The following is a 21628-nucleotide window of genomic DNA, read 5'->3' as shown; positions in this document are numbered from 1 at the left end:
AATATTTATTACATTCCTTCTCACTGCAGTAAAGCACACTCTAGAATCTGAGTGCTATCAAAGAGGAAATTTTTTTTTACTCCAGCGTAATTGGGGTCAGCTTTTTAATCATACGATTAGATGAATTGTACTTCCCTAAGCCATGAATTTAGGATCTAGTATGTCAGAACAAATCTTACATTAAAAGAAGTTTGCAGTAGCTCCATTGATATGAGAGTTACACCAGTATAAACACAGAGGCTAGCCCAAAGTGTTTAGTTCAGTTCAGATGCCTGAACTTTTGGAGTGGCTCCAGCATTGTATAAGGCGTTTTTTTAATTGCTTCTATGTACTGAAGAATGAAAACTAACAGGATTTCTGTTCTTGGAAATTCGCGTGGAGGGGGATTCTGCCCGGGCCCCAGATACTGTACTGCTTTTTGGTCCTGTATGACTTAGTCCCAAACTGGAGGGCACAAAAACCATAACAATATCTGGACCTCCTTGTGTAGTCAAACTGCTGTCATTTCTTCAGACTGGGGTAAGGAAGGTATGCCAGCCACTCTAAACCCAAGCCCTAGCAGTCCCGTGAGTGGTAGAGTTAACTCCTTGCTGGCAGAAAGCAAGGTGGAGGCTCTCCCTTGCACCTGAGTCCTCCAGAATGTGCGAAACTTGAGTCCAGCAGTAATTCAGACGTTAAATAACTTCAGCGAAAAGCCATTTCCTTCAGAGGGGAGTTGTTCCGACTCTCCATGAGGTAGTGACCCAGACGTGGTTCATGGCACTGTCTACTTCAAAGAACCGCAGATGACAGGATATCTGTGTTTGGATATGTATAGAATGTAATTTTCCTCGGACTGAGAAGGGATGAGCTTAATGCCAGGGTTACCCGGGACTGCCCTGCCCCCCCTGCGCCCGGCACTGCCTTTGGCGAAGAGGGGCAGGGTTGCTATGCCCGTGTTTGCCCCGGGCGTTGAGGGCGAGCCTCGAGCCCCTGTGCAGAGAAATGGCACCTCTCGGCGGTTCAGTTCAGGCTTTGAGTCCGATCGGTGCCGGGTTCCGGACCGGTGCCTTCGGCCCGGCGGGCGGGAGCTGAGAGGGGAGAGCGGGCTGCCCGCCGCGGGGGCCGCTCGGCTGGAGCGGCGGGGCCGCACCGGGGCCCGGGCCGAGGGAAGGGGCGAGCAGCGCGGCGGCGCGGGGCGCGGGGAGCCGCGGGGACGCCGGGCCGCGCCGGCCCTGCCCGGGCGGCGGCGGGTTCCGCGCCCGGCCCGGCCCGGAGCCCGGCGGCCGCGGCCGGGTGTGGCGGCGGCTGCAAGGGGGCGCGTCGCGCTCGCCCTGCTGGTGAAGGCGGTGGCGGCTCGGCGGGGGGGACCCAACGCCGGCCGCGGCGAGGCTGGAGGGCTCTTACCTCGGAGTGGGAATCGCGCACGTCCCTCTCCCCCCTGCCGGACGCGCTCCAGTCCTAAAGCGTGGGGACACCGTTGCTTAACACACCTCAAACCTCCCGCACACATATGCAGGCTGCTCATTGTTCGGGAGCGTGCTATTCCCAGGGCTATTGTCTATTCACCAGAGCTGCCAAGCCCAGGGCTGCGGGACGTGTTTCCACTGAAGCGGCTCCGCTCTGGATGCCGTGTACGGTTTATGACCAGAAAGCTCTCTGCAGGTTGGTGTGTGTGGAGTACCTTTGCTAGATAGGAGTTTGTCACTGAGAATGATGCAGGCGAACCAGTGACTTCTTAAATGTTGGCGACTGTTACTTTGCAGTGGAGTATTTAATGTCGCTTCGATAGCTGTTGTTAGAGTTTCTGAAAGGGTATATATGTACTTTTATATACATTTCACTTCAACAGTGTCTCATTCCTGAGCACCGCCTCGGTCATCCACGCACTTTCGTAACGTGGCAGTCCACAAAAGTCTTCACTGGGGAAATTCTTGCACGATGCAGTGTTTTTTGAGCAGCGCTGTTTTCATTTAATGGTCTTGAGCCGCTTTAAAGAAGCAAAGCATGTTGCCTTTAAATACATGTTTAAAAAAAAAAAAGACTCTTGTCTTGAGAAACTGCTCGATTTGCAGGAAACCCTCCGGATGTTTGCTGCTTTTCATGTGGCATTTGTGGTCGACTCTGATAACGCTGGGAGCACCACTTCCAACACCGCATTCTGTAATGGACCTGAAATAGAAACACATCTCTCGCCGGAGGATCCCCGCTCCGCGCCCCCACGCTTTACACTGACGGGTTTAAAAGGTCAATAAATCAGAAGGATGAACTCTCAGCGGCATTGTTAGGTTGGGAAAGTTAACGAATGACCCCAGGATTCGTGCGACCATGAAGGTTTCATATACACAGGAGCACCATACGAGACTCTTTGCTAAATGCTTCAGGGAAGTGAGGTGTGAGTAAAGAGCAAAATTTGCCTCAGAGTCAGTGTCGTATGGTATAAGTATTTTGAAGTTACAGTTCAGAAGTATGTAAACAGTCAAATAGACTGCGAGAGAAGAAGTTAGATAATCTATTTATGACACCGGGGCACTGAAAGGGTCACAAACTGCCAATATTTTCTGTACAAACCAGGGAGCTTTTACTTTCTCGGCTTAGATTCAAAACACACCTTTCTTTCTTTGATCCCAGATCAATGAGCTGTAGAAACAGTTTGCACAAATTTTCCAAAGTCAACGGCAGTTTGCTTAGTTTATTACCTCATGTTCCTTATATAGAAAAACATTTTCTTTTCTACTGGAAGTGACAGCCCCAAAATTGTTGTAAAGTGTATTTGTAAGCATTTCCTCAATTTGCAGAACTTTTTCAGTGCCAGCTCTTGCAGGATTTGTTCCCTTGGCTCGCGAAAATACTTCTGCTTAATAGAATAAAAGGGACGGGTTGACAGTTCAACAAGATCAGCTGTCATCAAAGGTAATACGCTGTTCGTCGTCTTGAACTCCTAGGCGATCAGTTTTGCCTGAGCCAGAGCAGTACGGAAGGAGCCAAGAGTACCTGGGAACCGATTGGAAGTGGGTGGAAATACATGGACTTCGTTAGGGCCGTGCGTTGTTATCTTCTTTCTGCTTTGCTTGTAAGTTATCTTGCTTTCTCTGCTCAACTGAGTATTCTCGGTTCTGCAGTGAAAAGATAGATATATTTTCCTGTTGCATGATTGTACTACCGATAAGATTCGGATTTCGCTTGGTTTAGAATTGGCTCTGGGTATCGCTCATTCCCGGGCATGTGACCTATCCTTGGGCAAATGGCCTAGGATTAAGGGTTCCACGTCCTCAGCACGTCGAGACGGGGGATGTCACAAGCCTCAGCCGTAAAATAAAAATGATAAACAGGAGTAAAAAACTTGGCACACCAACCATAAAAATGTACGCCCTAAGGTAGGGTCCCAACGAAGTGTGATTAAAAACGGTTGAAAAGGCACGTAATTCCTAACAGGCGTTCCTCACTGGTGCGACCGATTCTGTGGTGACACTTTGGCTTTGCAATCGGAATCTCTACTGCTGGAGTTGTTCTACATTCAATTTTAAATGCATTATAGCTTTGTAGAAACGATATTGTTATGGAACAGTATGCAGTGAACGTACAGTTGCATATGTATATTAGCATTATTTTCATCTCCACTGATTTTTACAACATCTGCCAAAAAGAAAGAAAGAAAGAAAGAAAGAAAGAAAGAAAGAAAGAAAGAAAGAAAGAAAGAAAGAAAGAACCGCTGTTTGAATTGCTCTTTCTCGTTGTGTTGGACTTAAGTGTGTGTTTAGACGGGAAAAAAATAAACGCTTTCTTTGCTTGGTTTTAGGCTGCTACGAGTCCTTTGGTAATGGTTTCGAGTCCTTGCAGAATGATAAACGCTAGGTATCTTAAGTCTGAAAATGTATCACTGGATTATAACGTAACAAACGAATGGGGAAGAAAAGCATGAATGCAGAATTCTCTCGAGAATGCTCCAGAGAATAATACTTCAGTGTTAATCCTGTTCAAGTACAGTTGGTTACCTCGTTCTTCATTTTAGAATACCTACTGGGCTGTCAAGTTTATAGGAACAGGTTTTTATGTTGTATGAAACAGGAAATACAACGTTAGAATACGTTAATGGTGATCCTGACTTAATCCCTTTCATTTCAGCGAGAATTCTTACAATATCGGTTTATTTGATCGAAGTGGTTGTCCAAACAAAGGTGTCCTTGACCAAATAAACCTCTTTGATCTTCAGTTTAAAGCTCAGCAGTTTCTCAAATAAGCATTGATGCATTTAATAGCACCACATAACAATGCAAATATTAATCAGAGCGCTTGTGAAAACGCTGTATTTTACATTAGTTTGTATGCCAAAATGAACATAAATGGTATCGAGGTAGAATTTGTGTTTATTCTAAGTGACAGACTGTTTAACAAACATGTGCTTATAGATACAGTTTATTTATTCAGGCAGCAGTTCTCTGCTTCATTAAATCAGAGAAATCCTGAATATTATCTGTGCACATAATGAATATAAAGCCAAACAAAAGTAGGAACAGGTACTGCAAAGCTCAATTTGAATAATAACCAAGTGAACTTACATTACATACATTTGCACCTTTGGCAAGTATTGAAGAACTTCATTACCAAGTATGAGAAAGAGGAGTAGAGTGTATTTAATGAACTTTACACGGATTTGCGTTTCTACTTTACCACGAAATTTGCACGTTTCTTGGATGTGTAAGGTGAGATACACTGAGGTAGCGGTAAAAGGTAGGGAACGGAAATGTGCTACATATATAAAAACTTGGCTTATTCTTACCAACTGACTTTGCACGTCTGCCTACAAGAGAAACCCTTTGTTACTCCCCGGGTGATGGGCGGTATTTAGGTACCGTTGGTAAAAATCTGTCCCTTCCACCTCCTTTGTGTCCCTCCTGGTCCGTGTTGTCTCTGCCTGCCCGGGTCCGTAACGCATAGGTATTTGCACGACGGTACGGTACCGCCGGACCTTCCCCGGGCCTGTGCCTGCGAACGTGACGTGAGAGCGGGGCTGCCGATGCAGGGCCGGTTACACACGCTCCTGGCTCCGGGGCAGGGACCCTCCAGAGTCCCCCGGGGCGGCAGCAGCGCCGCCCGCGCCGGCGCCGCGACCTGCTCAGGTGCCGCCGCGCCGGGAGGGGCCGCGCCGGGAGCCGCCGCCGGGAGCCGCCGCCACCTTCCCGCGGCGCCCGCCCCCGCGGCCCCATTGGCCGCGCCGCTGCTCAAATAGGGCCCGGCGCGGAGGGCGGCCGCAGTGCGCGGGGCCGAGCGCCGAGCCCGTCCCGCGGCCCCCTGCGGAGTCCCGGCGCGGCGGCGGCGGCGGGGCGGCCGTCCCGAGATGAGCAGCCCCGATGCGGGCTACGCCAGCAGCGACGACCAAGCGCCGGGGCGGTGCTCGCTGCCCATCATGATGCCGGCCATGGGCCCCTGCCCCTGGGCAGAGTCGCTGAGCCCGCTGGGCGAGGCGAAGGCGAAGAGCGAGGCGGCGCCGTCGGGGGCGGCGGGCGGCCGCGGCAAGAGCGAGGCGCGCATCCGGCGGCCCATGAACGCCTTCATGGTGTGGGCGAAGGACGAGCGCAAGCGGCTGGCGCAGCAGAACCCGGACCTGCACAACGCCGAGCTCAGCAAGATGCTGGGTGAGCGCGGGCGGCGGGGCGGGGCCGGGCCGCCCGGGCCGGGCCGGGCCGGGCCGGGCCGGGGGGCGGCGGCGGGAGCGGGCAGCGCCGGGGCCGGGGGGCGGCGGCGGGCGCGTGGGTCGTCGGGGGCCGGCGGGTCTGACGGTGCGTGTGGGCGCAGGTAAATCGTGGAAGGCGCTGTCGCTGGCGGAGAAGCGGCCGTTCGTGGAGGAGGCGGAGCGGCTGCGGGTGCAGCACATGCAGGACCACCCCAACTACAAGTACCGGCCGCGGCGGCGGAAGCAGGTGAAGCGCCTGAAGCGCGTGGAGAGCGGCTTCCTGCAGCACGGCCTGGCGGAGGCGGCGGCGCCCGGGCTGGGCGGCGAGGGCGGCGGCGGCGGCGGCGGCAGGATGTGCGTGGAGGGCCTGGGCCTGCCCTACGGCGAGCCGGGCTACGCGGCGGGGCCGGGCGCGCTGCCGCCGGCCGTCGGCCACTACCGGGACTGTCCGCCGCTGGGCGCCGCCTTCGACGGCTACAGCCTGCCGACGCCGGACCCGTCGCCGCTGGACGCGGCGGAGAGCGAGGCGCCCTTCTTCGCGGCGGGGCTGCAGGAGGAGTGCGCGCTGGTGCCCTACAGCTACGCGCCGCACGCGGCGGCCGAGTACGCGCCGGCGGCGGCCGAGAGCCCGGCGGGCGCGGCGCTGCGGCGGCACCTGCCGCCCGGCGAGCCCCTGGGGCCGGGCGGCTCGCTGCCGGGCCTGCTGGGCTGCCCGGCGCCGCTGCACGCCTACTACGGGCAGATGTGCCAGCCGCCGGGCCCGGGGCGCCCACTGCCGCCGCCGCCGGCGGGCGGGCAGCCGTCGCCGCCGCCCGAGGCGGTGCCGTGCCGGGAGCCGCTGGAGCACCTGCCGCAGGACGAGCTGCTGGGCGAGGTGGACCGCACCGAGTTCGAGCAGTACCTGCACTTCGCCTGCAAGCCCGAGCTGGGGCTGCCCTTCGCGGGCCACGACGCCGCGGGGCTGCCGGCGCCCGAGGGCGCGGGGCCGGTGTCGGCGGCGGTCTCGGACGCCAGCAGCGCCGTCTACTACTGCGGCTACGCCGACGGGTGAGGCCGGGGGCACGGCGCGGACTGCCAGCGAAGCGCCCGGCCCCGCTCCTATTTATGTAATTTATTTCAATCTTGAGAACTGACAGGGTATCGGTGACCTACTCGAGGTTTGAAGATGCGACCCACCGTCTTGTTTTCCGAGTGGTGCAGGTCGAGCCATCTGTGTCCTACAGTGACACATAAAACTGTTCCTATGTGGAATTCTGAAACGTTGATCCTAGCTGCATACTTGGAACATAATTTCTGAGATCTTGTTAGAGATCCGTATGCTTTTGTAATCTTGTACAGAGTGCTGGTTTTTTTATATGTTGGGTTTGTACGGAATAATTTTGCACTTTTACAAATAAAGGGAAAATAATAAAACTGGTCGTTGATATCCCCACATAGACATCATCCTTTGTATATCCACTGCTCTTTCAAGTAGTTTTCCTGAAGTCTCTCTCACTAAGGATGAGCGTCACACCTAAGGGTATTTCTCTGGCCGTAGTGCCTTTCTCCTTCCATCTGTCCTGCCCAAACTGTGAGCCAAACTTCTACTGGCTGGAAACTGTTTACCCCCGACTGCTGCAAAGGTTATTTTCCAAACTTTCATAGGCGGCTTTTTAGACGATTGAGTAATAGGACTGAATTAAAAAGAATTAAGCAATCTATTTTATTTTCGAAGTGCAAAAAGAAGATAAGAAAGCTCTGACTGAATTACGTTAGGGTTTGAGTATTTCAGTGCTTTCAGTGAGCTTTTCCGTGTAATCATGGAAGCATTTGGATGACGTTAAGAATAGTACCTTGTTCAAATGTCAGAATAAGTGCTAAATGAAGCGGCTCCCTGGAGGGAATGTATTTCGTGTTCAAATACCTGCCTTCATTGCAGGGGAGTAGGGTATACGGGTCTCTTCTATCGAAAATGGTACCAGTATATCGGGGTTCAAAGCTGATGAAGAATTTAGTCATGAACGTCTAAAGGCCAGAGACCTACCAGCACTAGACTGCTCTAACATCAAATCACAATGATACATTAAAACATACATTTTCATTGGGTTTTTTTTTTCTGAAGAAATTCCTTTTAAGTTTTGAGATTGTGCTATCCCATTTTGACTATAGGTCGAAATACCTTTGTGACTGACATGTTTGTGCTTTGCCCTGAAACATCTGTGGGGAAAAACTTTCATTTAAATGGTAGTACTGATTCAAGCTGTGGAGTGGGATTGATAAAGTCGTTGTGTTGAATCAGAGGGGAATAGACATCTAGGTCGTTTACTTCTAAGATAAAAGCGGCGGAGCAGACTCCTGGGGGGTGGGAGCTGAGGTAGAAGTGGCAGACTGTCCCAATGATTAACCTCCTCAGGAAGGGAAATTAAATCGGTCGCATTTTTAAATTGCATTTAAATAGGCTTTTTTTTTTTTTTATCGGTGGAAGATAAAATAGCATACACAGACCCAGATACAAGCTGACGCAATCGATGAGTTTCAATCATAGCCTAAACAAGATTTGTTAGCAAAAATTGAATATGTAACTGCGTACTATTAGTGAGTCTTGAATTAAAATACACTTAAACCCTTATTGTTCTGTAAAACAGTGTACCCTCTAGTTTCTTAATCCTCCCGTTTTAGTTTTCAGATAGTCTTCAAGCACCCGCGTATACTTAGAGCACCCGCCCTATCACTCTCTTCCCTCCTGTCCCTCTGTACACGGGGTAAATGATATATTCGGTAGTGACATACCTCAGAGCAAAGACACTAGATGTCTTTGTGATACTATAACGTGGGGCAATTTTTATACATATTCTGTTTATGATGTGAATATGTTGAGGTCTGTCCCATAGTATAGTGTATACAGTAAAATATCTGGACCCTCACTGAGAAAGTTACGTTACTGTTATGGGCTCTTACTAGTAATTTTATTACGTTGCTAAGCATAGATAGACCAGATTGTGCATGAGACATAATGGTTTTGTATTGGTTGAGGCTTCCTTCTATTATACAGTTTTCACACCCAGGATTAAACTAAATTCATCTTACCCTTTTCTTGCACGTTCGTGACTGTCTGGAGGAAAATCATTTCTTTTGGGGGGAGAGGAATAAATCATTATTGTACTTTTGGCAAGTTTGACCACAACCTATTGTTATTTTTCAATACGCGCAGGTTTTGCTTCCATCCTCTCTCCTTCCCCCTGCCCCCACCACTCCAAGCTCTAAGGCAATTGCCTTAAGCGAACTTTGAAAATGTGGGCGAGTTCACGAAGTTTGAAAGACTTCTACTTTTTATTTATAATAATGCCTGGAGTGGTTGTCAATGAATTGTGTTAAATAAATTTATAGATGTTGGAAGAAGGGTTAACTAGCAGAAGAGTCCTGTGCCAGATAGTGTACGGTACGAATGTATTTACAATTCAAAAGTCCAATTACCATTCTCAATAATTCATGATATAGAGATCTCACATCTAACCTTCATCTAGAGTTTTTTGATTACTGAAACCTAAGAAATACTGTCTTTCTTGTGTGCATCTCGAGTAAGAATGTAGCTTTTTTTTTTCTTCTTCCTGTGAGTGAGCACTGTGTGAACCTTCTCTAAAATGGGCTGGGCCAATACACTCAGAGAAAAATTTTCCAAAGCCCTGTGCAAGTCCCATTTCCTAGTCAACTTGTCAGATTATTGTTATACCCGCAAACCTGACCTGTAGCCCTTTTGAAAACTTCAAGCCTTCTTCACATCTCATGAGTATCTATGAAAATCCTCTATTAAAAAGGAGCCCAAAACGGAGTTCATTTTCTTTCACAGTGGTTGTTCTAAAACCTAGACTGGTTCTGGCGGTGCCTTAATGCATCTTCACTCTGCGGTCATGTCACACTCGAGATCTGCTACTGCCGTCACGTTCCCCACAGGTTACATATATGAAATGTCTTGAAAATCTTATCTACTCTTTTCTTACTGATTATGGTTTACTCTACACCGAAAAGTCACAGGGCAATGTCACGTTTTTAATGGTTTAAACATCATAAAGAGGAAAAAGGAAAGTCTAGGAGCTTGGAATAAGGGAGATTTTGCAATGTTAAATCTTTATGTTTTTATCTACCACAGTATAGTGCAGCCGTATGTGCAGGTGTGCCAGTGCTCTCCAACCTTGCAAAAAAGCCAGTCTCCACTTAAGCAATAGCATTAGCAAGCCAGCTCCTTCAGGACAGTTCCCGCAGGTGACTGCTCCGTACGGTTTCCGGAGGCTACTTTCGCCCAAAAGGTATTCAGCTCTCCTGCCACTTCCCTTCCAAATAAGCAAATTTATCGTGTTTCAAAGGGTCCTTGGATCTTGGTTATTCCTAAGACAGTCAACGCCCCTACACAGTGGTCACGTTGGAGTCGTGGGAGCTTCCTTCTTTTTGTGCTCTCTGTTCCTACCATTTAAGTAAGTTTATAGTAGAAAAGTAAGTAGGCCTAGTCTAGACAGAAAAAGGTTTCACACTGAGAAGATTGCCTTTGTAATAGACTGAGGTGTTGAATTAAAAAAAAAAAGGTTTAAGGTTTGTCTGTACAGGGCAGATGATGAGGAAAAAGTCAGGAGCGGAAAACAAAATCACAATCGCTATTCGAGAGTAACCGGGACTGGAAATATCAGGAAACAGCGGTCTTGTGCTCTGAAATAACAATATTAACTCACTGGGTTTTTCTCCGTTTCTGATAGCTATATGCTTTTCAAGTTGGGCAAGCTCCTAGCACAGAAAAAGAGTAGTCCGCCGAAGAAATCGGCATGCAGGTTTTCTCCCTATAGATAGATTTTATTTATTTACATGGCGTCTGTGTTCTTATTTCGGAATAAAGACGTTCCCCTTCTGCTCCCCCAGTTTGCGGTGCCTGTGAAAGGATATGTAAAAATCCCTCTTTTAGCATGTCCACACCGGGAAGTGTACTGAAAAGTAGAGCAAGCCACACAGGAAGGGATAATTATATCCGCGAGCCTATGTGATCCCCTAGCAAATTTATATACCCAGTTACCCTGCACTGGCGTAAACAGCACGGGAAGACCTAGCGTAGGCGACACCGACGGGTCGTTTGCAACCTTGCGACAAGGCTAAATGAAAGCAGCATGGTGCTGAAACGGTTGTTGGGGCCAGGGAGGCCTGTGTGGGGTCCCCGGGGCTGCAATACCCTGTTGATGATTACTGCCCTGCCTCTCCTGCGGCTCTCCTCTCGTGTCCCCCTCCGCTTGCAGCCCGGCAAAACCTGCTGTTTCCAGCCCGTGATGAGTCCCGGCTATGGGATCGAGGCCTAACAGGTAGTCTAAAAGCCTCCATTCCCCGAAACTCTTCAGGGCTTTAATTTTCGTTGAGACCTGCCGTCAAATTTTGCTGTAGTTCTCCAACCATTCGGTGCAGATATTTCCTCACGTTTCTATTTAGATGTTAGTGTGCACGAGGGCCTGACTCTGGCTAACTAGCTCTGTATTGCTACACCGAGTAACTTTTAAGTATGGACAGGACTATAGAATCCGCTATTACATGTCTATATATGCTTAACGTTAAACAGAGAATTCCTGTGTTGACTAATTCAATGCTTACACGGTGGGACCTGAAATCACCCTACTTCAGTTTTCCATCTATAAAATAAGGGTGGTTTTTCTCACCCTCTGTGTGTTTGAAATGAGGCGCTCTTAAATAGAGTAACTGTCTCTGTAGCTAACACAGTTAGTGCACTGATCAGTCAGGGCTTCCAGGAGACTGCTGCTTTTTGGTAACTTCAGTTTATGCACTTGGGCCTGAATGATTTACTCGGGAACTCACACGAGGCCCCGGCATAATCAAGAATTCAGTTAAAATCTCCTGAATCTTGGCCCAGAGCAAAACCATCCATATATTTCTCCTCGTTTGTGGTGCTGATTGAGTGATTTCTCTTCGTTTGGATGCTGCTGAATCTATTTTCGGATTTATTCGTTGGCCTGGGGGGAGGGGGGGGGGGGAGAAAAAAAAAACCCTCACACCACAAACCTTCCGAAAAAATAAGATGGTTGTTTGCGGGAACAAACAGTTCCTGGACTGCGAAATGACAGGCTATGAACGCACTGACACTCATGTAAGTAAAGAGAAGTTTATTTGTTTCATCTGCCCGGTCAGAGGACTGTGTGCAGCCACCTGGCTCCCGGCGCTGTCAGCGGTAACTGACATATTGGCAGGCAGGGCTTCAGCTCAAGGCTCGCGGTACTACTCTATAGGTACTTACGGCGACCCAAGCCTGGAGACCACATGTAATTCTATGTTTATAGTATAGCACTTCTGAAACTTATTTTAAAACCACTTTTTTTTTTTTTGAGGAGACAGTTTATAATGTATTTGCCACCGCTCCCAATATCTTTTATTTTTTGTTGCTTAATTTCTATATTTCGCATTCGGAAATTATTAATACTCAGGGAAGCTGCTCAGGGTGATGGTGATCGGTCTTCACCATGCACCGATGCACAGCTACTTTATGAGATAAAGCCCTATCAACTAATGCTGTCAAGTCTTTACGAGCTCCGTGATGCCAGTGAATTGCATGGTGTGACCCCAGCTCGCCGGAAGGTGCTTTCTGTAGCTCCAGCTGTGATTCGACTCGTTTGACCTGTTGCTCGTTGCTTTCTGCCGAGGGAAAGGAGCAGCGCGCCCACGGGACGCAGAGCTGCTCCGCGCGTACCCTGCCCCCGCCGCCGCTCCGGCAAGCGGCGGCCGCCGGCCTCGAGCCCAAGCGCGGCGACACAGCGGGCGCGGCCTGCGGGCGGCCTCCTCCGCTCCCGGCCGCGGCCGTCGCTGCTGCCAGCGCTCGCCTGGCCTCGCCCCGGCGGCGGAGCTGCGCCGCGGCCTCCCTGTGCCGCTGCCAAGAGGCGCAGCTTCCCCGGCCGTGTCTGCCGCCCTGGGGCTGCCGCAGCAGCGCGAAAGCCGGGCACGGCGACTCCGGAAGGTGCAAGAGCGGGATCAGAGCGGGAAACGAGGGGACGGGATCGCGGTGCAGGCACGGGGAAGAGCAGCGTAGTCCAGCTCCAGGCTCAAGTTATCCCACTAAAAGTTTGCAAAATTGCAAGATATACTCCCCCCCCCCCCATCTCTTTGAGGATGAGGACATTTTCTTTAAAGATCTACTCCCCTTCAGATCAGGGAGGGGGGCTGCTGCGCGTCTTTTTATTTGGAGGAAATTCGAAGTATGTATCTAAAGAACACAGGTTTTTTCCCCAAAAAACCTAAGGTGGCGAAGTTATTCTTTCCTACAGTTCAAGAGCTTTTAATATAAACACATTCGGCTAATTTCTGTGTGAATGGATTTCGATAACATCTGTCAAACTTAAATTGACATCGTTATCATTAAATGACCACCGGCCTTGATCATTCCTCGGGTGTGCATTCCAGGTCCAGACCCTTTCCCCTCCAGCAAACACTTATAGCCGACTTTGAGGTTCATAGCTACATACTTCATGTGGAAGATTAAGGACTAAGTGTCTCATTTAAAAGTCACTCTTTGTTAAGAATTACACATAAATATTTAATCTCGGACTTGAAGTGAAACACAAGCACAGACGTACAGTGCAAGAAGCTGTAAAACGCCTTAAGTAATCCCCGTATTTGTCGAGGAAAGAAAGTCCGCTCCCCTAAGGCACGAGTATTTTGGGGAAATAATCTCATCCTAGGTTCCTGACCGGAAGATTTTGATGCTCTCGCCAAGTCATACATACATGGTACCTATAGATCAACACGTACAGTGCACGTGGTAGCGCTGTCCAGAGAGCTCTGTCGTCCTGCACACACGTACCAGGCACAGAAAAGTTGACAAAGAAAATAACATTTTGTTGGAGAAAAAAGGTGTCATCCTTAACTGCTTGGCTAATTTAACTAACCAAAGGCTAATTCACTAATTCAGGGGTGTGTGTGTGTTTTCTTTTTTTTTTTTTTTTTTTTTTTTGTAGCTGCCCACTGCTTTTGTATAAATAAGAACCTCACGTCGAAAGGCATGGTTATTTGCAGGTTGTATGGTTATGCTACGTAACAAAATGGCACAGCGAATGCACTCCAAGCCAAGCCCAAGGTTGCAGATTGCTCGGCTGCTCCTTTATGAGCAAGATACACGTTTGATGCATTAGGATGTATTTATTTATGTGCATTCATCCTGCATGAAATGTTGCAGTAATAGAATACCTTCCAAGGCAATGAAAAACGGGGTTACGACTGAAAATACGATCAAATACTAGAAAGCTCAAAACGGAGGAATGTAACACAGTGGAGAGGGCTCCATCTATCAGGACCACCCTGGCAATCACGGCAGTCGGATAGTGATAAAATTAATTCACAAAACAACGAGGCCCTTTTAGAAAATAATAATTTTAGAAAGCAAACAGTGTTGTCTTCGCTGCATTTCCACATATTTCGATGCACGCTGATAGTCGTGCTTGCTTTTGAGCACGACGTGCTTTAACAAAATTGGTCTGCTAAGGTGCATCACAGAGGCAGGGCAAGGGCAGGATACGATCCCGGGACTAGCGTCAGCCACAGCCCCATGAGGAGAAACCTTCACTTCTGAACCGCTCTGCGCACCCGCGTCGGGCAGCTCGGTACCGGCGAGGCTGCACCCAAGCACGGCCGCGCTGCCACCGCGGGGCCGCCCGTTGTGCGGGACAGCTCGGAGCCGCGGGACGGGGCCGCGACCTGCTCAGGTGCCGCCGCGCCGGGAGGGGCCGCGCCGGGAGCCGCCGCCGGGAGCCGCCGCCACCTTCCCGCGGCGCCCGCCCCCGCGGCCCCATTGGCCGCGCCGCTGCTCAAATAGGGCCCGGCGCGGAGGGCGGCCGCAGTGCGCGGGGCCGAGCGCCGAGCCCGTCCCGCGGCCCCCTGCGGAGTCCCGGCGCGGCGGCGGCGGCGCGGCCGTCCCGAGATGAGCAGCCCCGATGCGGGCTACGCCAGCAGCGACGACCAAGCGCCGGGGCGGTGCTCGCTGCCCATCATGATGCCGGCCATGGGCCCCTGCCCCTGGGCAGAGTCGCTGAGCCCGCTGGGCGAGGCGAAGGCGAAGAGCGAGGCGGCGCCGTCGGGGGCGGCGGGCGGCCGCGGCAAGAGCGAGGCGCGCATCCGGCGGCCCATGAACGCCTTCATGGTGTGGGCGAAGGACGAGCGCAAGCGGCTGGCGCAGCAGAACCCGGACCTGCACAACGCCGAGCTCAGCAAGATGCTGGGTGAGCGCGGGCGGCGGGGCGGGGCCGGGCCGCCCGGGCCGGGCCGGGCCGGGCCGGGCCGGGGGGCGGCGGCGGGAGCGGGCAGCGCCGGGGCCGGGGGGCGGCGGCGGGCGCGTGGGTCGTCGGGGGCCGGCGGGTCTGACGGTGCGTGTGGGCGCAGGTAAATCGTGGAAGGCGCTGTCGCTGGCGGAGAAGCGGCCGTTCGTGGAGGAGGCGGAGCGGCTGCGGGTGCAGCACATGCAGGACCACCCCAACTACAAGTACCGGCCGCGGCGGCGGAAGCAGGTGAAGCGCCTGAAGCGCGTGGAGAGCGGCTTCCTGCAGCACGGCCTGGCGGAGGCGGCGGCGCCCGGGCTGGGCGGCGAGGGCGGCGGCGGCGGCGGCGGCAGGATGTGCGTGGAGGGCCTGGGCCTGCCCTACGGCGAGCCGGGCTACGCGGCGGGGCCGGGCGCGCTGCCGCCGGCCGTCGGCCACTACCGGGACTGTCCGCCGCTGGGCGCCGCCTTCGACGGCTACAGCCTGCCGACGCCGGACCCGTCGCCGCTGGACGCGGCGGAGAGCGAGGCGCCCTTCTTCGCGGCGGGGCTGCAGGAGGAGTGCGCGCTGGTGCCCTACAGCTACGCGCCGCACGCGGCGGCCGAGTACGCGCCGGCGGCGGCCGAGAGCCCGGCGGGCGCGGCGCTGCGGCGGCACCTGCCGCCCGGCGAGCCCCTGGGGCCGGGCGGCTCGCTGCCGGGCCTGCTGGGCTGCCCGGCGCCGCTGCACGCCTACTACGGGCAGATGTGCCAGCCGCCGGGCCCGGGGCGCCCACTGCCGCCGCCGCCGGCGGGCGGGCAGCCGTCGCCGCCGCCCGAGGCGGTGCCGTGCCGGGAGCCGCTGGAGCACCTGCCGCAGGACGAGCTGCTGGGCGAGGTGGACCGCACCGAGTTCGAGCAGTACCTGCACTTCGCCTGCAAGCCCGAGCTGGGGCTGCCCTTCGCGGGCCACGACGCCGCGGGGCTGCCGGCGCCCGAGGGCGCGGGGCCGGTGTCGGCGGCGGTGTCGGACGCCAGCAGCGCCGTCTACTACTGCGGCTACGCCGACGGGTGAGGCCGGGGGCACGGCGCGGACTGCCAGCGAAGCGCCCGGCCCCGCTCCTATTTATGTAATTTATTTGAATGCTCTCTGGAGAGTTTTGGCAACCCGTTCTGGGTGGAAATATGCCAGTATCGCACAGATTAAAAGCAGGTATTTAAAACAGTCCATCACCTGAGGTGCCAAGAAGTTTACACTTTTTCTCCTTGATGCCAAAAATTATCATCGCACTTGCAGATCAGCACCATTACTTGTCTGCCCTGAACACGTTTTTACTAACTGTTTTTTAAGTATACAGTATACATCCTTTTTTGTACTTCAGGTAAATAAATTGATGTACCGTTGTTTCTGTCATTTTTTTTTTTGTTCATATGGTCCTTTAAAGAGACTAATATAAAATCCATCGTGCTTTAGTTGCAGTAAGGTGAACACAGATCATGTGTGACACTTTTCTTCCTATAACATTGATTACAAAGAAGTAAAACACTCTCCAAGACCAAAGAAGTTTGTTGAAGGCTAGACCTGTGCTGCTGTTTCTTCGAACAGAAAACACATGGCTGTTCTTAATATTGTTCTTGGTGTATATTTTTCTTTCTTGTTTGTAGGTGTCAACTAGAATTTGCAACTATCATTAATGCACTGGGGAAAAACCTCCTCCCTTGAAACTATGACATCTCTAACAGGAAAATCTAGAATCCTTTGAGATTCTGCTTTTAAAATGTCTGGCAGCCCATCAGGTTTGGATGCTGGTAGGCGAATATGACTTCTCTTTATGTACCCATTTCTATTTGAACAAAACAATTTGCAATGACCCACAGATAATATTGGTACTGTAATTTTTAAATTAATCTACCTTCAACTAGTTTAAGCCCTTCTGTCTCATGGGGTTCAGGCGCCTACCAGTAAGGGGAGAAAAACAAAACAAAACATGTTGCCCAAGCACTCATCTCACTTGCTCTCAATAAACTGCCAGTAACGATTAGGCATTAAAACAGAAGCCTTTTTAATATGTGTTCAGCTGTACTGCTCTGTGACATTTCTGCCAGTGCAAGAATGCATAGATTCTCATCATAATGCTACCTTCAAACATAAAGCTAAGTGACACTTCTGATGACTATCTTTCATTTGAATTGCAGAGAATTTTAAATATTTTAATTAGCAAATGACAATTCAAATGCGATATGAATGACATTCATAATACAATTATTTATCTGTACAAGTACTTTTATCTTGCACTGGAATCTTAGACTATGGAGCTGTGGATGAAGAAACCCAGCAAAAGTTCCAGTTGTATAGTCCATGCCATTTTCATTCAAGTTAATATAACTAGCCAGTTAATATAACAACCATTTTCTGAACATGCTATGTATACAGAGCCAACTGAAATATTTTCAAACAAATATTCCAGTAGAAGTATACTTGGGCAGATGGTGTTTCATCTATTAATTCAAAAAGTGTAATTTAAGTTGGATCAAAGTAAATAATGATTATATCCAGAATTTGGTTAATTTTAGTGAAATTTAACTGTGTGTGCATGTAATATTGGCATAATTCACTTCAAGTCATAGTTGCCTCAAATTATTGTCAGGTAGTTTTTCTGAAGTTTACAATGGGAAAAGTGCAAAGGCCAGTGTCAGGTTTCTAATATTAGGGACTTAAGTACAAGATGGGAAATAGGACCTGGTATATGTAAGTGTTTTTAGAACAATACAGACATGCTTATTTGAATATGATGTGTATGTCTGGAAAGAAACTTTGAACATGTTGCAATTACAGGCAGATATAAATTTAACAACAGTGAGACCCTTGTAGTTGAAAGGGTTGGATTAGTGCAGTGTTGTCCCTCCTAGACAACTAGCCCTAGTGGTGGCAACCGTGGTAGTCCTTCTCTTTCAGTAATGGAGTGCTAAAACTATAGGAGTTGTTGTTGCACATGCCCTTGCAAAAAATGTGGTTGGTTAAAAGGAAAGGACTAGCAAAGACCCAGGTACTAGATGTTTACACTCTGAATAGACATGTAGGTATATTGAAATAATATGAATTTTGTTTGTATTCCTTTCTTTTCTTGTTTCAATTTGTTACAGATATCCCAAGACTCATTTTTTTCTATAATACAGTGGTGTTATAGCTACCCGTATAACTGGACTAAGTTACATGATTTTAAAATCATATGTTTATGTTCCTTTTTGAAACATTAGCAGTATTCACTGTACTTGACACCCTAAACATTCCTACACTGTTTATACATCCTCTTTCCATTCTCAGACCACCAAGTGTCTTTCCTTTTGTCTGAATCCTACCCATATTTGGTCCATCTCCTTACTTCCTTTGGTTTTTTTTAACCTCTTTTTAGTTCCTGCTCTTAGTTTCCCACTGTCTTTATCCCTGTCCCTACTCCTCAATTTCTCATGATTCTTCTCCTGCCCCAACCATGTTCTCTTTCCTACTTCATTATGTCCCCTCATCTTGTGTTTCCTCCTTTTCCCCCTCCTGCCACTGCTGGTGCCTGCTGTTAGCCCAAGAGCTATCTCCAGCCTCATGAGCTTCTTGTTTTGTTCTCCTGTTTCACATTTCATGGCCCAGTTCTCCTCATCACTCTTAAACCACCCACCTTAACCCAATTCTGCTGATGGATGAGTAAAAGTTGTATCTACAGCCTGGCAAAGACAATTTCTCTGTGCTTAGTGTAGTTGATACCACAACAGTTGCTAGAATTCAGGAGCAGCAGTAGCAGGGAAAGCTGTTCTTTTCAGTGTCTGTACCTGGGGCAAAGCATGCTCATGAAGTCTCTGCTGAGTATTTTGCTGCCAGGTTTAACATAATTGTAGCACAACTTTTCTTTCCAAAAAAGTTTATAGCTTGGGCGACTTTTATTAGGGGACAATGGAAGTCATGTCTCTGAGATGAAAAAGTCACGTCTCCCAGGCTGAATATTCAAACCATTCTGCAAAATATAAGGCTCAACAAAAGGATTCTAATATTGACTTAATATGGTTGAAAGAACATATCTTCTCTAGCCTAAATTTCAGAAGTGTCTGACTCGTTTTAGCTGAACCTTCTGTAATAATTCAGAGCCATCTAAGCCAGCTGTCCAGCATGGAAAATTTCTGGTCCAAAAATGTCGCTATAGGTAACTGACTTCCAGTTCTTGAAATGGAAAGTTTGAAGTGACCCTAATTGCAGGGAACACTGTCTGTGTCATGATCGGCATCAGCTGAGTTATAGTACTTGTGCATTTGGCTGTCTACTGGAGAAGAGCACTGATTTAAGAACTATTAGCATAATTTAATGACTATATTGGTTCAGGTATAAGACATTTACTTTTCAAAAATTCTTATGTAAAGAAAATCCAGTTTGTCCTATACTCACAGACTACACTGAGTACATTCTCAATAACATGTAGTCTGGTTAAGAGTTATGTATGCAAGCAGAGCAACCAGAGATATCTGCTCTGGTTGCTTAGCTAGTCTGTGGCATATACAGCACCTCCTTTGATGCTGAAGTCCAAGTGTGGGTGGTAGGGGCCTGGTTCACTGTTGATTTTCCATAGCTGCTGCAGGATGAGCTCATGTGCGGATATGTGTTGGCCATGTCAATCCCTGGTGGTTCTCACTGTCCCAATTAACTCAGGTTGTCAGAGCAAGTTTCTGGAACTCTTAAAGGGACTGTTTTTTCTTCTGTCAGGGTAAAACAAGGGTCATCATATATTCAAGGCCACCACATCTTCAATCTGGTATGGTAAGCTGAAAAGCTCAGTGTGGTTGCTCTCAAATATTTTAGCAATATGCATCAAATTATTTTATTTTGATTACCCCTTTTATTTTATTTTGCTTTGTTTTGTTTTGTTTATTTTGTTTTAATTGTATTCCTTAGATCCTAAGGAAGCCACATTGTTTTGATTAAATTGGTTTCCTTATTACCAGAGTGAAACTGGTATTGTCCCCTTTACAGATACTCTTTAAAATACTGATTTACTTACTGAAAATCTTAGTCATTCTTAAATGAGTGTAGATGTTCAGAGAAGATAAATATATTAAGTGTTTCAGGAACCAATATATTTATGGATGTATATAGAATGATTACTAAATTAATCTAAGTTGATATATACCTTTTAAAATAGATTTAAGAGTATGCCTGGATTACAGGTTGCACTACAAAGTAGAGAAGCCTGGGCTAGTTAATGTAGTGGAAACAATTTAACTACAGCGATGTAGTCCTAAATAATAGCTAATTTATACTTCGTGTCAGGGTAAATTATGAATAAGCACCTTGGCTTACCCCAGTGTTTTTAAAACGTATATTTAATTAAATGGGTTCATGATTGTGTAGAGACAGGGGATTTCTGACGAGATGTATTGCAGTTCATGGAAGGCCTTCCTACTGAAAAAAGTAACATATACTCCTTATTTCTTTCATTTTTTTCTGTTTTTTGAGATTTTAAACATTAAATCTGCATTATATTCTGGTGTGCTGCTGAGTATTTGAGATTAAATGCAGGCTGAAACTGTCTGTTTTAGAGGCAATTAAAGCATTAATATACATTAGTATATATCATTTATATAATGCCTTCCATTTGAAGGTGCCACAGCTCTTAGAACATAAATGAGATAAGCTTCAAAGTAGACTTTTGAGAAAAAGAAACAAACAACCAAAGGTCATGGCCTATGTCTCCTGACACAAATAAAACTGAGAGACTAATCTAGATATCATGGGTTCCTTAGTAAAAAGAATCTCAAAATGAATAGCACCAGGAAAAATACAGAAAATTTTAGTGCACATGTGGAAATGCCATTTGAGGTGTTCATAAAATTAAAATGCTGATTATCCTGAAACTTTTTAAGTCTCCATGAATTTCACAATGAAATCAACTTTAAGTTTCTGTTTTCGGATTATTTCAGAACACTTCTTATAGGAATGTATTTCATCTGTAATCTCAATAAAGAGCAAAATAAAAATGTCTGAGCTGTTGGGTCTCTGTTGTTATGAATCTCTCCTTTCAGTATTAAATAATACATTTAGATATCATAGCTGTACTGTGATACAAAATAATTTTTTATACTTGACAAAAAATAGTGAAATAAGATTTCAGAAACAAAGTTATGGTTAAAATAAAATTTCACCTGGTAGTTGTTTAAAGCAGGATTCTAGCATCCTCCAAACTTTTTAATGGGCAACAATTCCAGAGAAAATCAATTTCCATCCCTTTGCTTATCAGAGAGAAAACTTGTTTCATGGAGTATTCCATGGAGTTATCAGGGGAATATAGTTATTGTTCACGTAGAGGGTGGCAGCTCCATTTACCCATAGAGAATATATTTAGGTACCGGCAATCTTGGGTTCTTTCCAAGGCATTGTGGGATTACTTTACAGCGTCTGATTTACTTTAAAGCTTCTTGTTATTGCAGTTTAGAAATGAAATTTATCCTGCACACATCCTGTTTAAAACAAAATTTTCTCCTCTGTTGAACAAAGATAAAGAATATTAGAATATGTTTTTGCAGCTAAAGTTTGTATCTCAATTAACTGGAAAGGTAAAGCAATATTTGTGAATTCATGAACTTGGATTGATTGGTACAACACAATTTCAGGTTTCAAATGCACAGATTAGTATTACTTGCTGGGAGACAGTCTAAGGCTTAGTCAAGTTATGTAGTCATGATGTTTGTTTCATATTTTG

At 48.3% G+C, this 21628-nt stretch overlaps 2 protein-coding genes and 1 long non-coding RNA gene across 3 annotated transcripts; 2 read left to right on the top strand and 1 right to left on the bottom strand.

Annotated features, from left to right (window-relative positions):
* Positions 1 to 275: 275 nt before the first annotated feature.
* On the bottom strand, positions 276 to 1555 carry LOC135327608 (uncharacterized). Its single transcript, XR_010387970.1, has 2 exons — positions 1387 to 1555; positions 276 to 797 (listed from the first exon to the last, which is right to left on the bottom strand). It is a non-coding gene; the product is annotated as an uncharacterized LOC135327608 (long non-coding RNA).
* Positions 1556 to 5246: 3691 nt separating this feature from the next.
* Positions 5247 to 8074, top strand: LOC112981623 (SRY-box transcription factor 17). The gene is made up of 2 exons (XM_064507538.1): positions 5247 to 5615; positions 5776 to 8074. Exons 1-2 carry the CDS (start codon positions 5318 to 5320, stop codon positions 6702 to 6704), a joined length of 1227 nt encoding a protein of 408 aa, XP_064363608.1. The 5' UTR covers positions 5247 to 5317; the 3' UTR covers positions 6705 to 8074.
* A 6447-nt stretch (positions 8075 to 14521) lies between these two features.
* Positions 14522 to 20924, top strand: LOC135327607 (transcription factor SOX-17-like). Its single transcript, XM_064507537.1, has 2 exons — positions 14522 to 14877; positions 15038 to 20924. The coding sequence occupies exons 1-2, from the start codon at positions 14580 to 14582 to the stop codon at positions 15964 to 15966; spliced, it is 1227 nt and encodes a 408-aa protein (XP_064363607.1). The 5' UTR covers positions 14522 to 14579; the 3' UTR covers positions 15967 to 20924.
* The last annotated feature ends 704 nt before the right edge of the window (positions 20925 to 21628 follow it).

Source organism: Dromaius novaehollandiae, chromosome 2 (genome assembly GCF_036370855.1).
Source record: "Dromaius novaehollandiae isolate bDroNov1 chromosome 2, bDroNov1.hap1, whole genome shotgun sequence".
Classification (NCBI taxonomy): domain Eukaryota; kingdom Metazoa; phylum Chordata; class Aves; order Casuariiformes; family Dromaiidae; genus Dromaius; species Dromaius novaehollandiae.
Note: the sequence above shows the minus strand (reverse complement) of the source record. Positions and strands in the feature narration are given on the sequence as shown.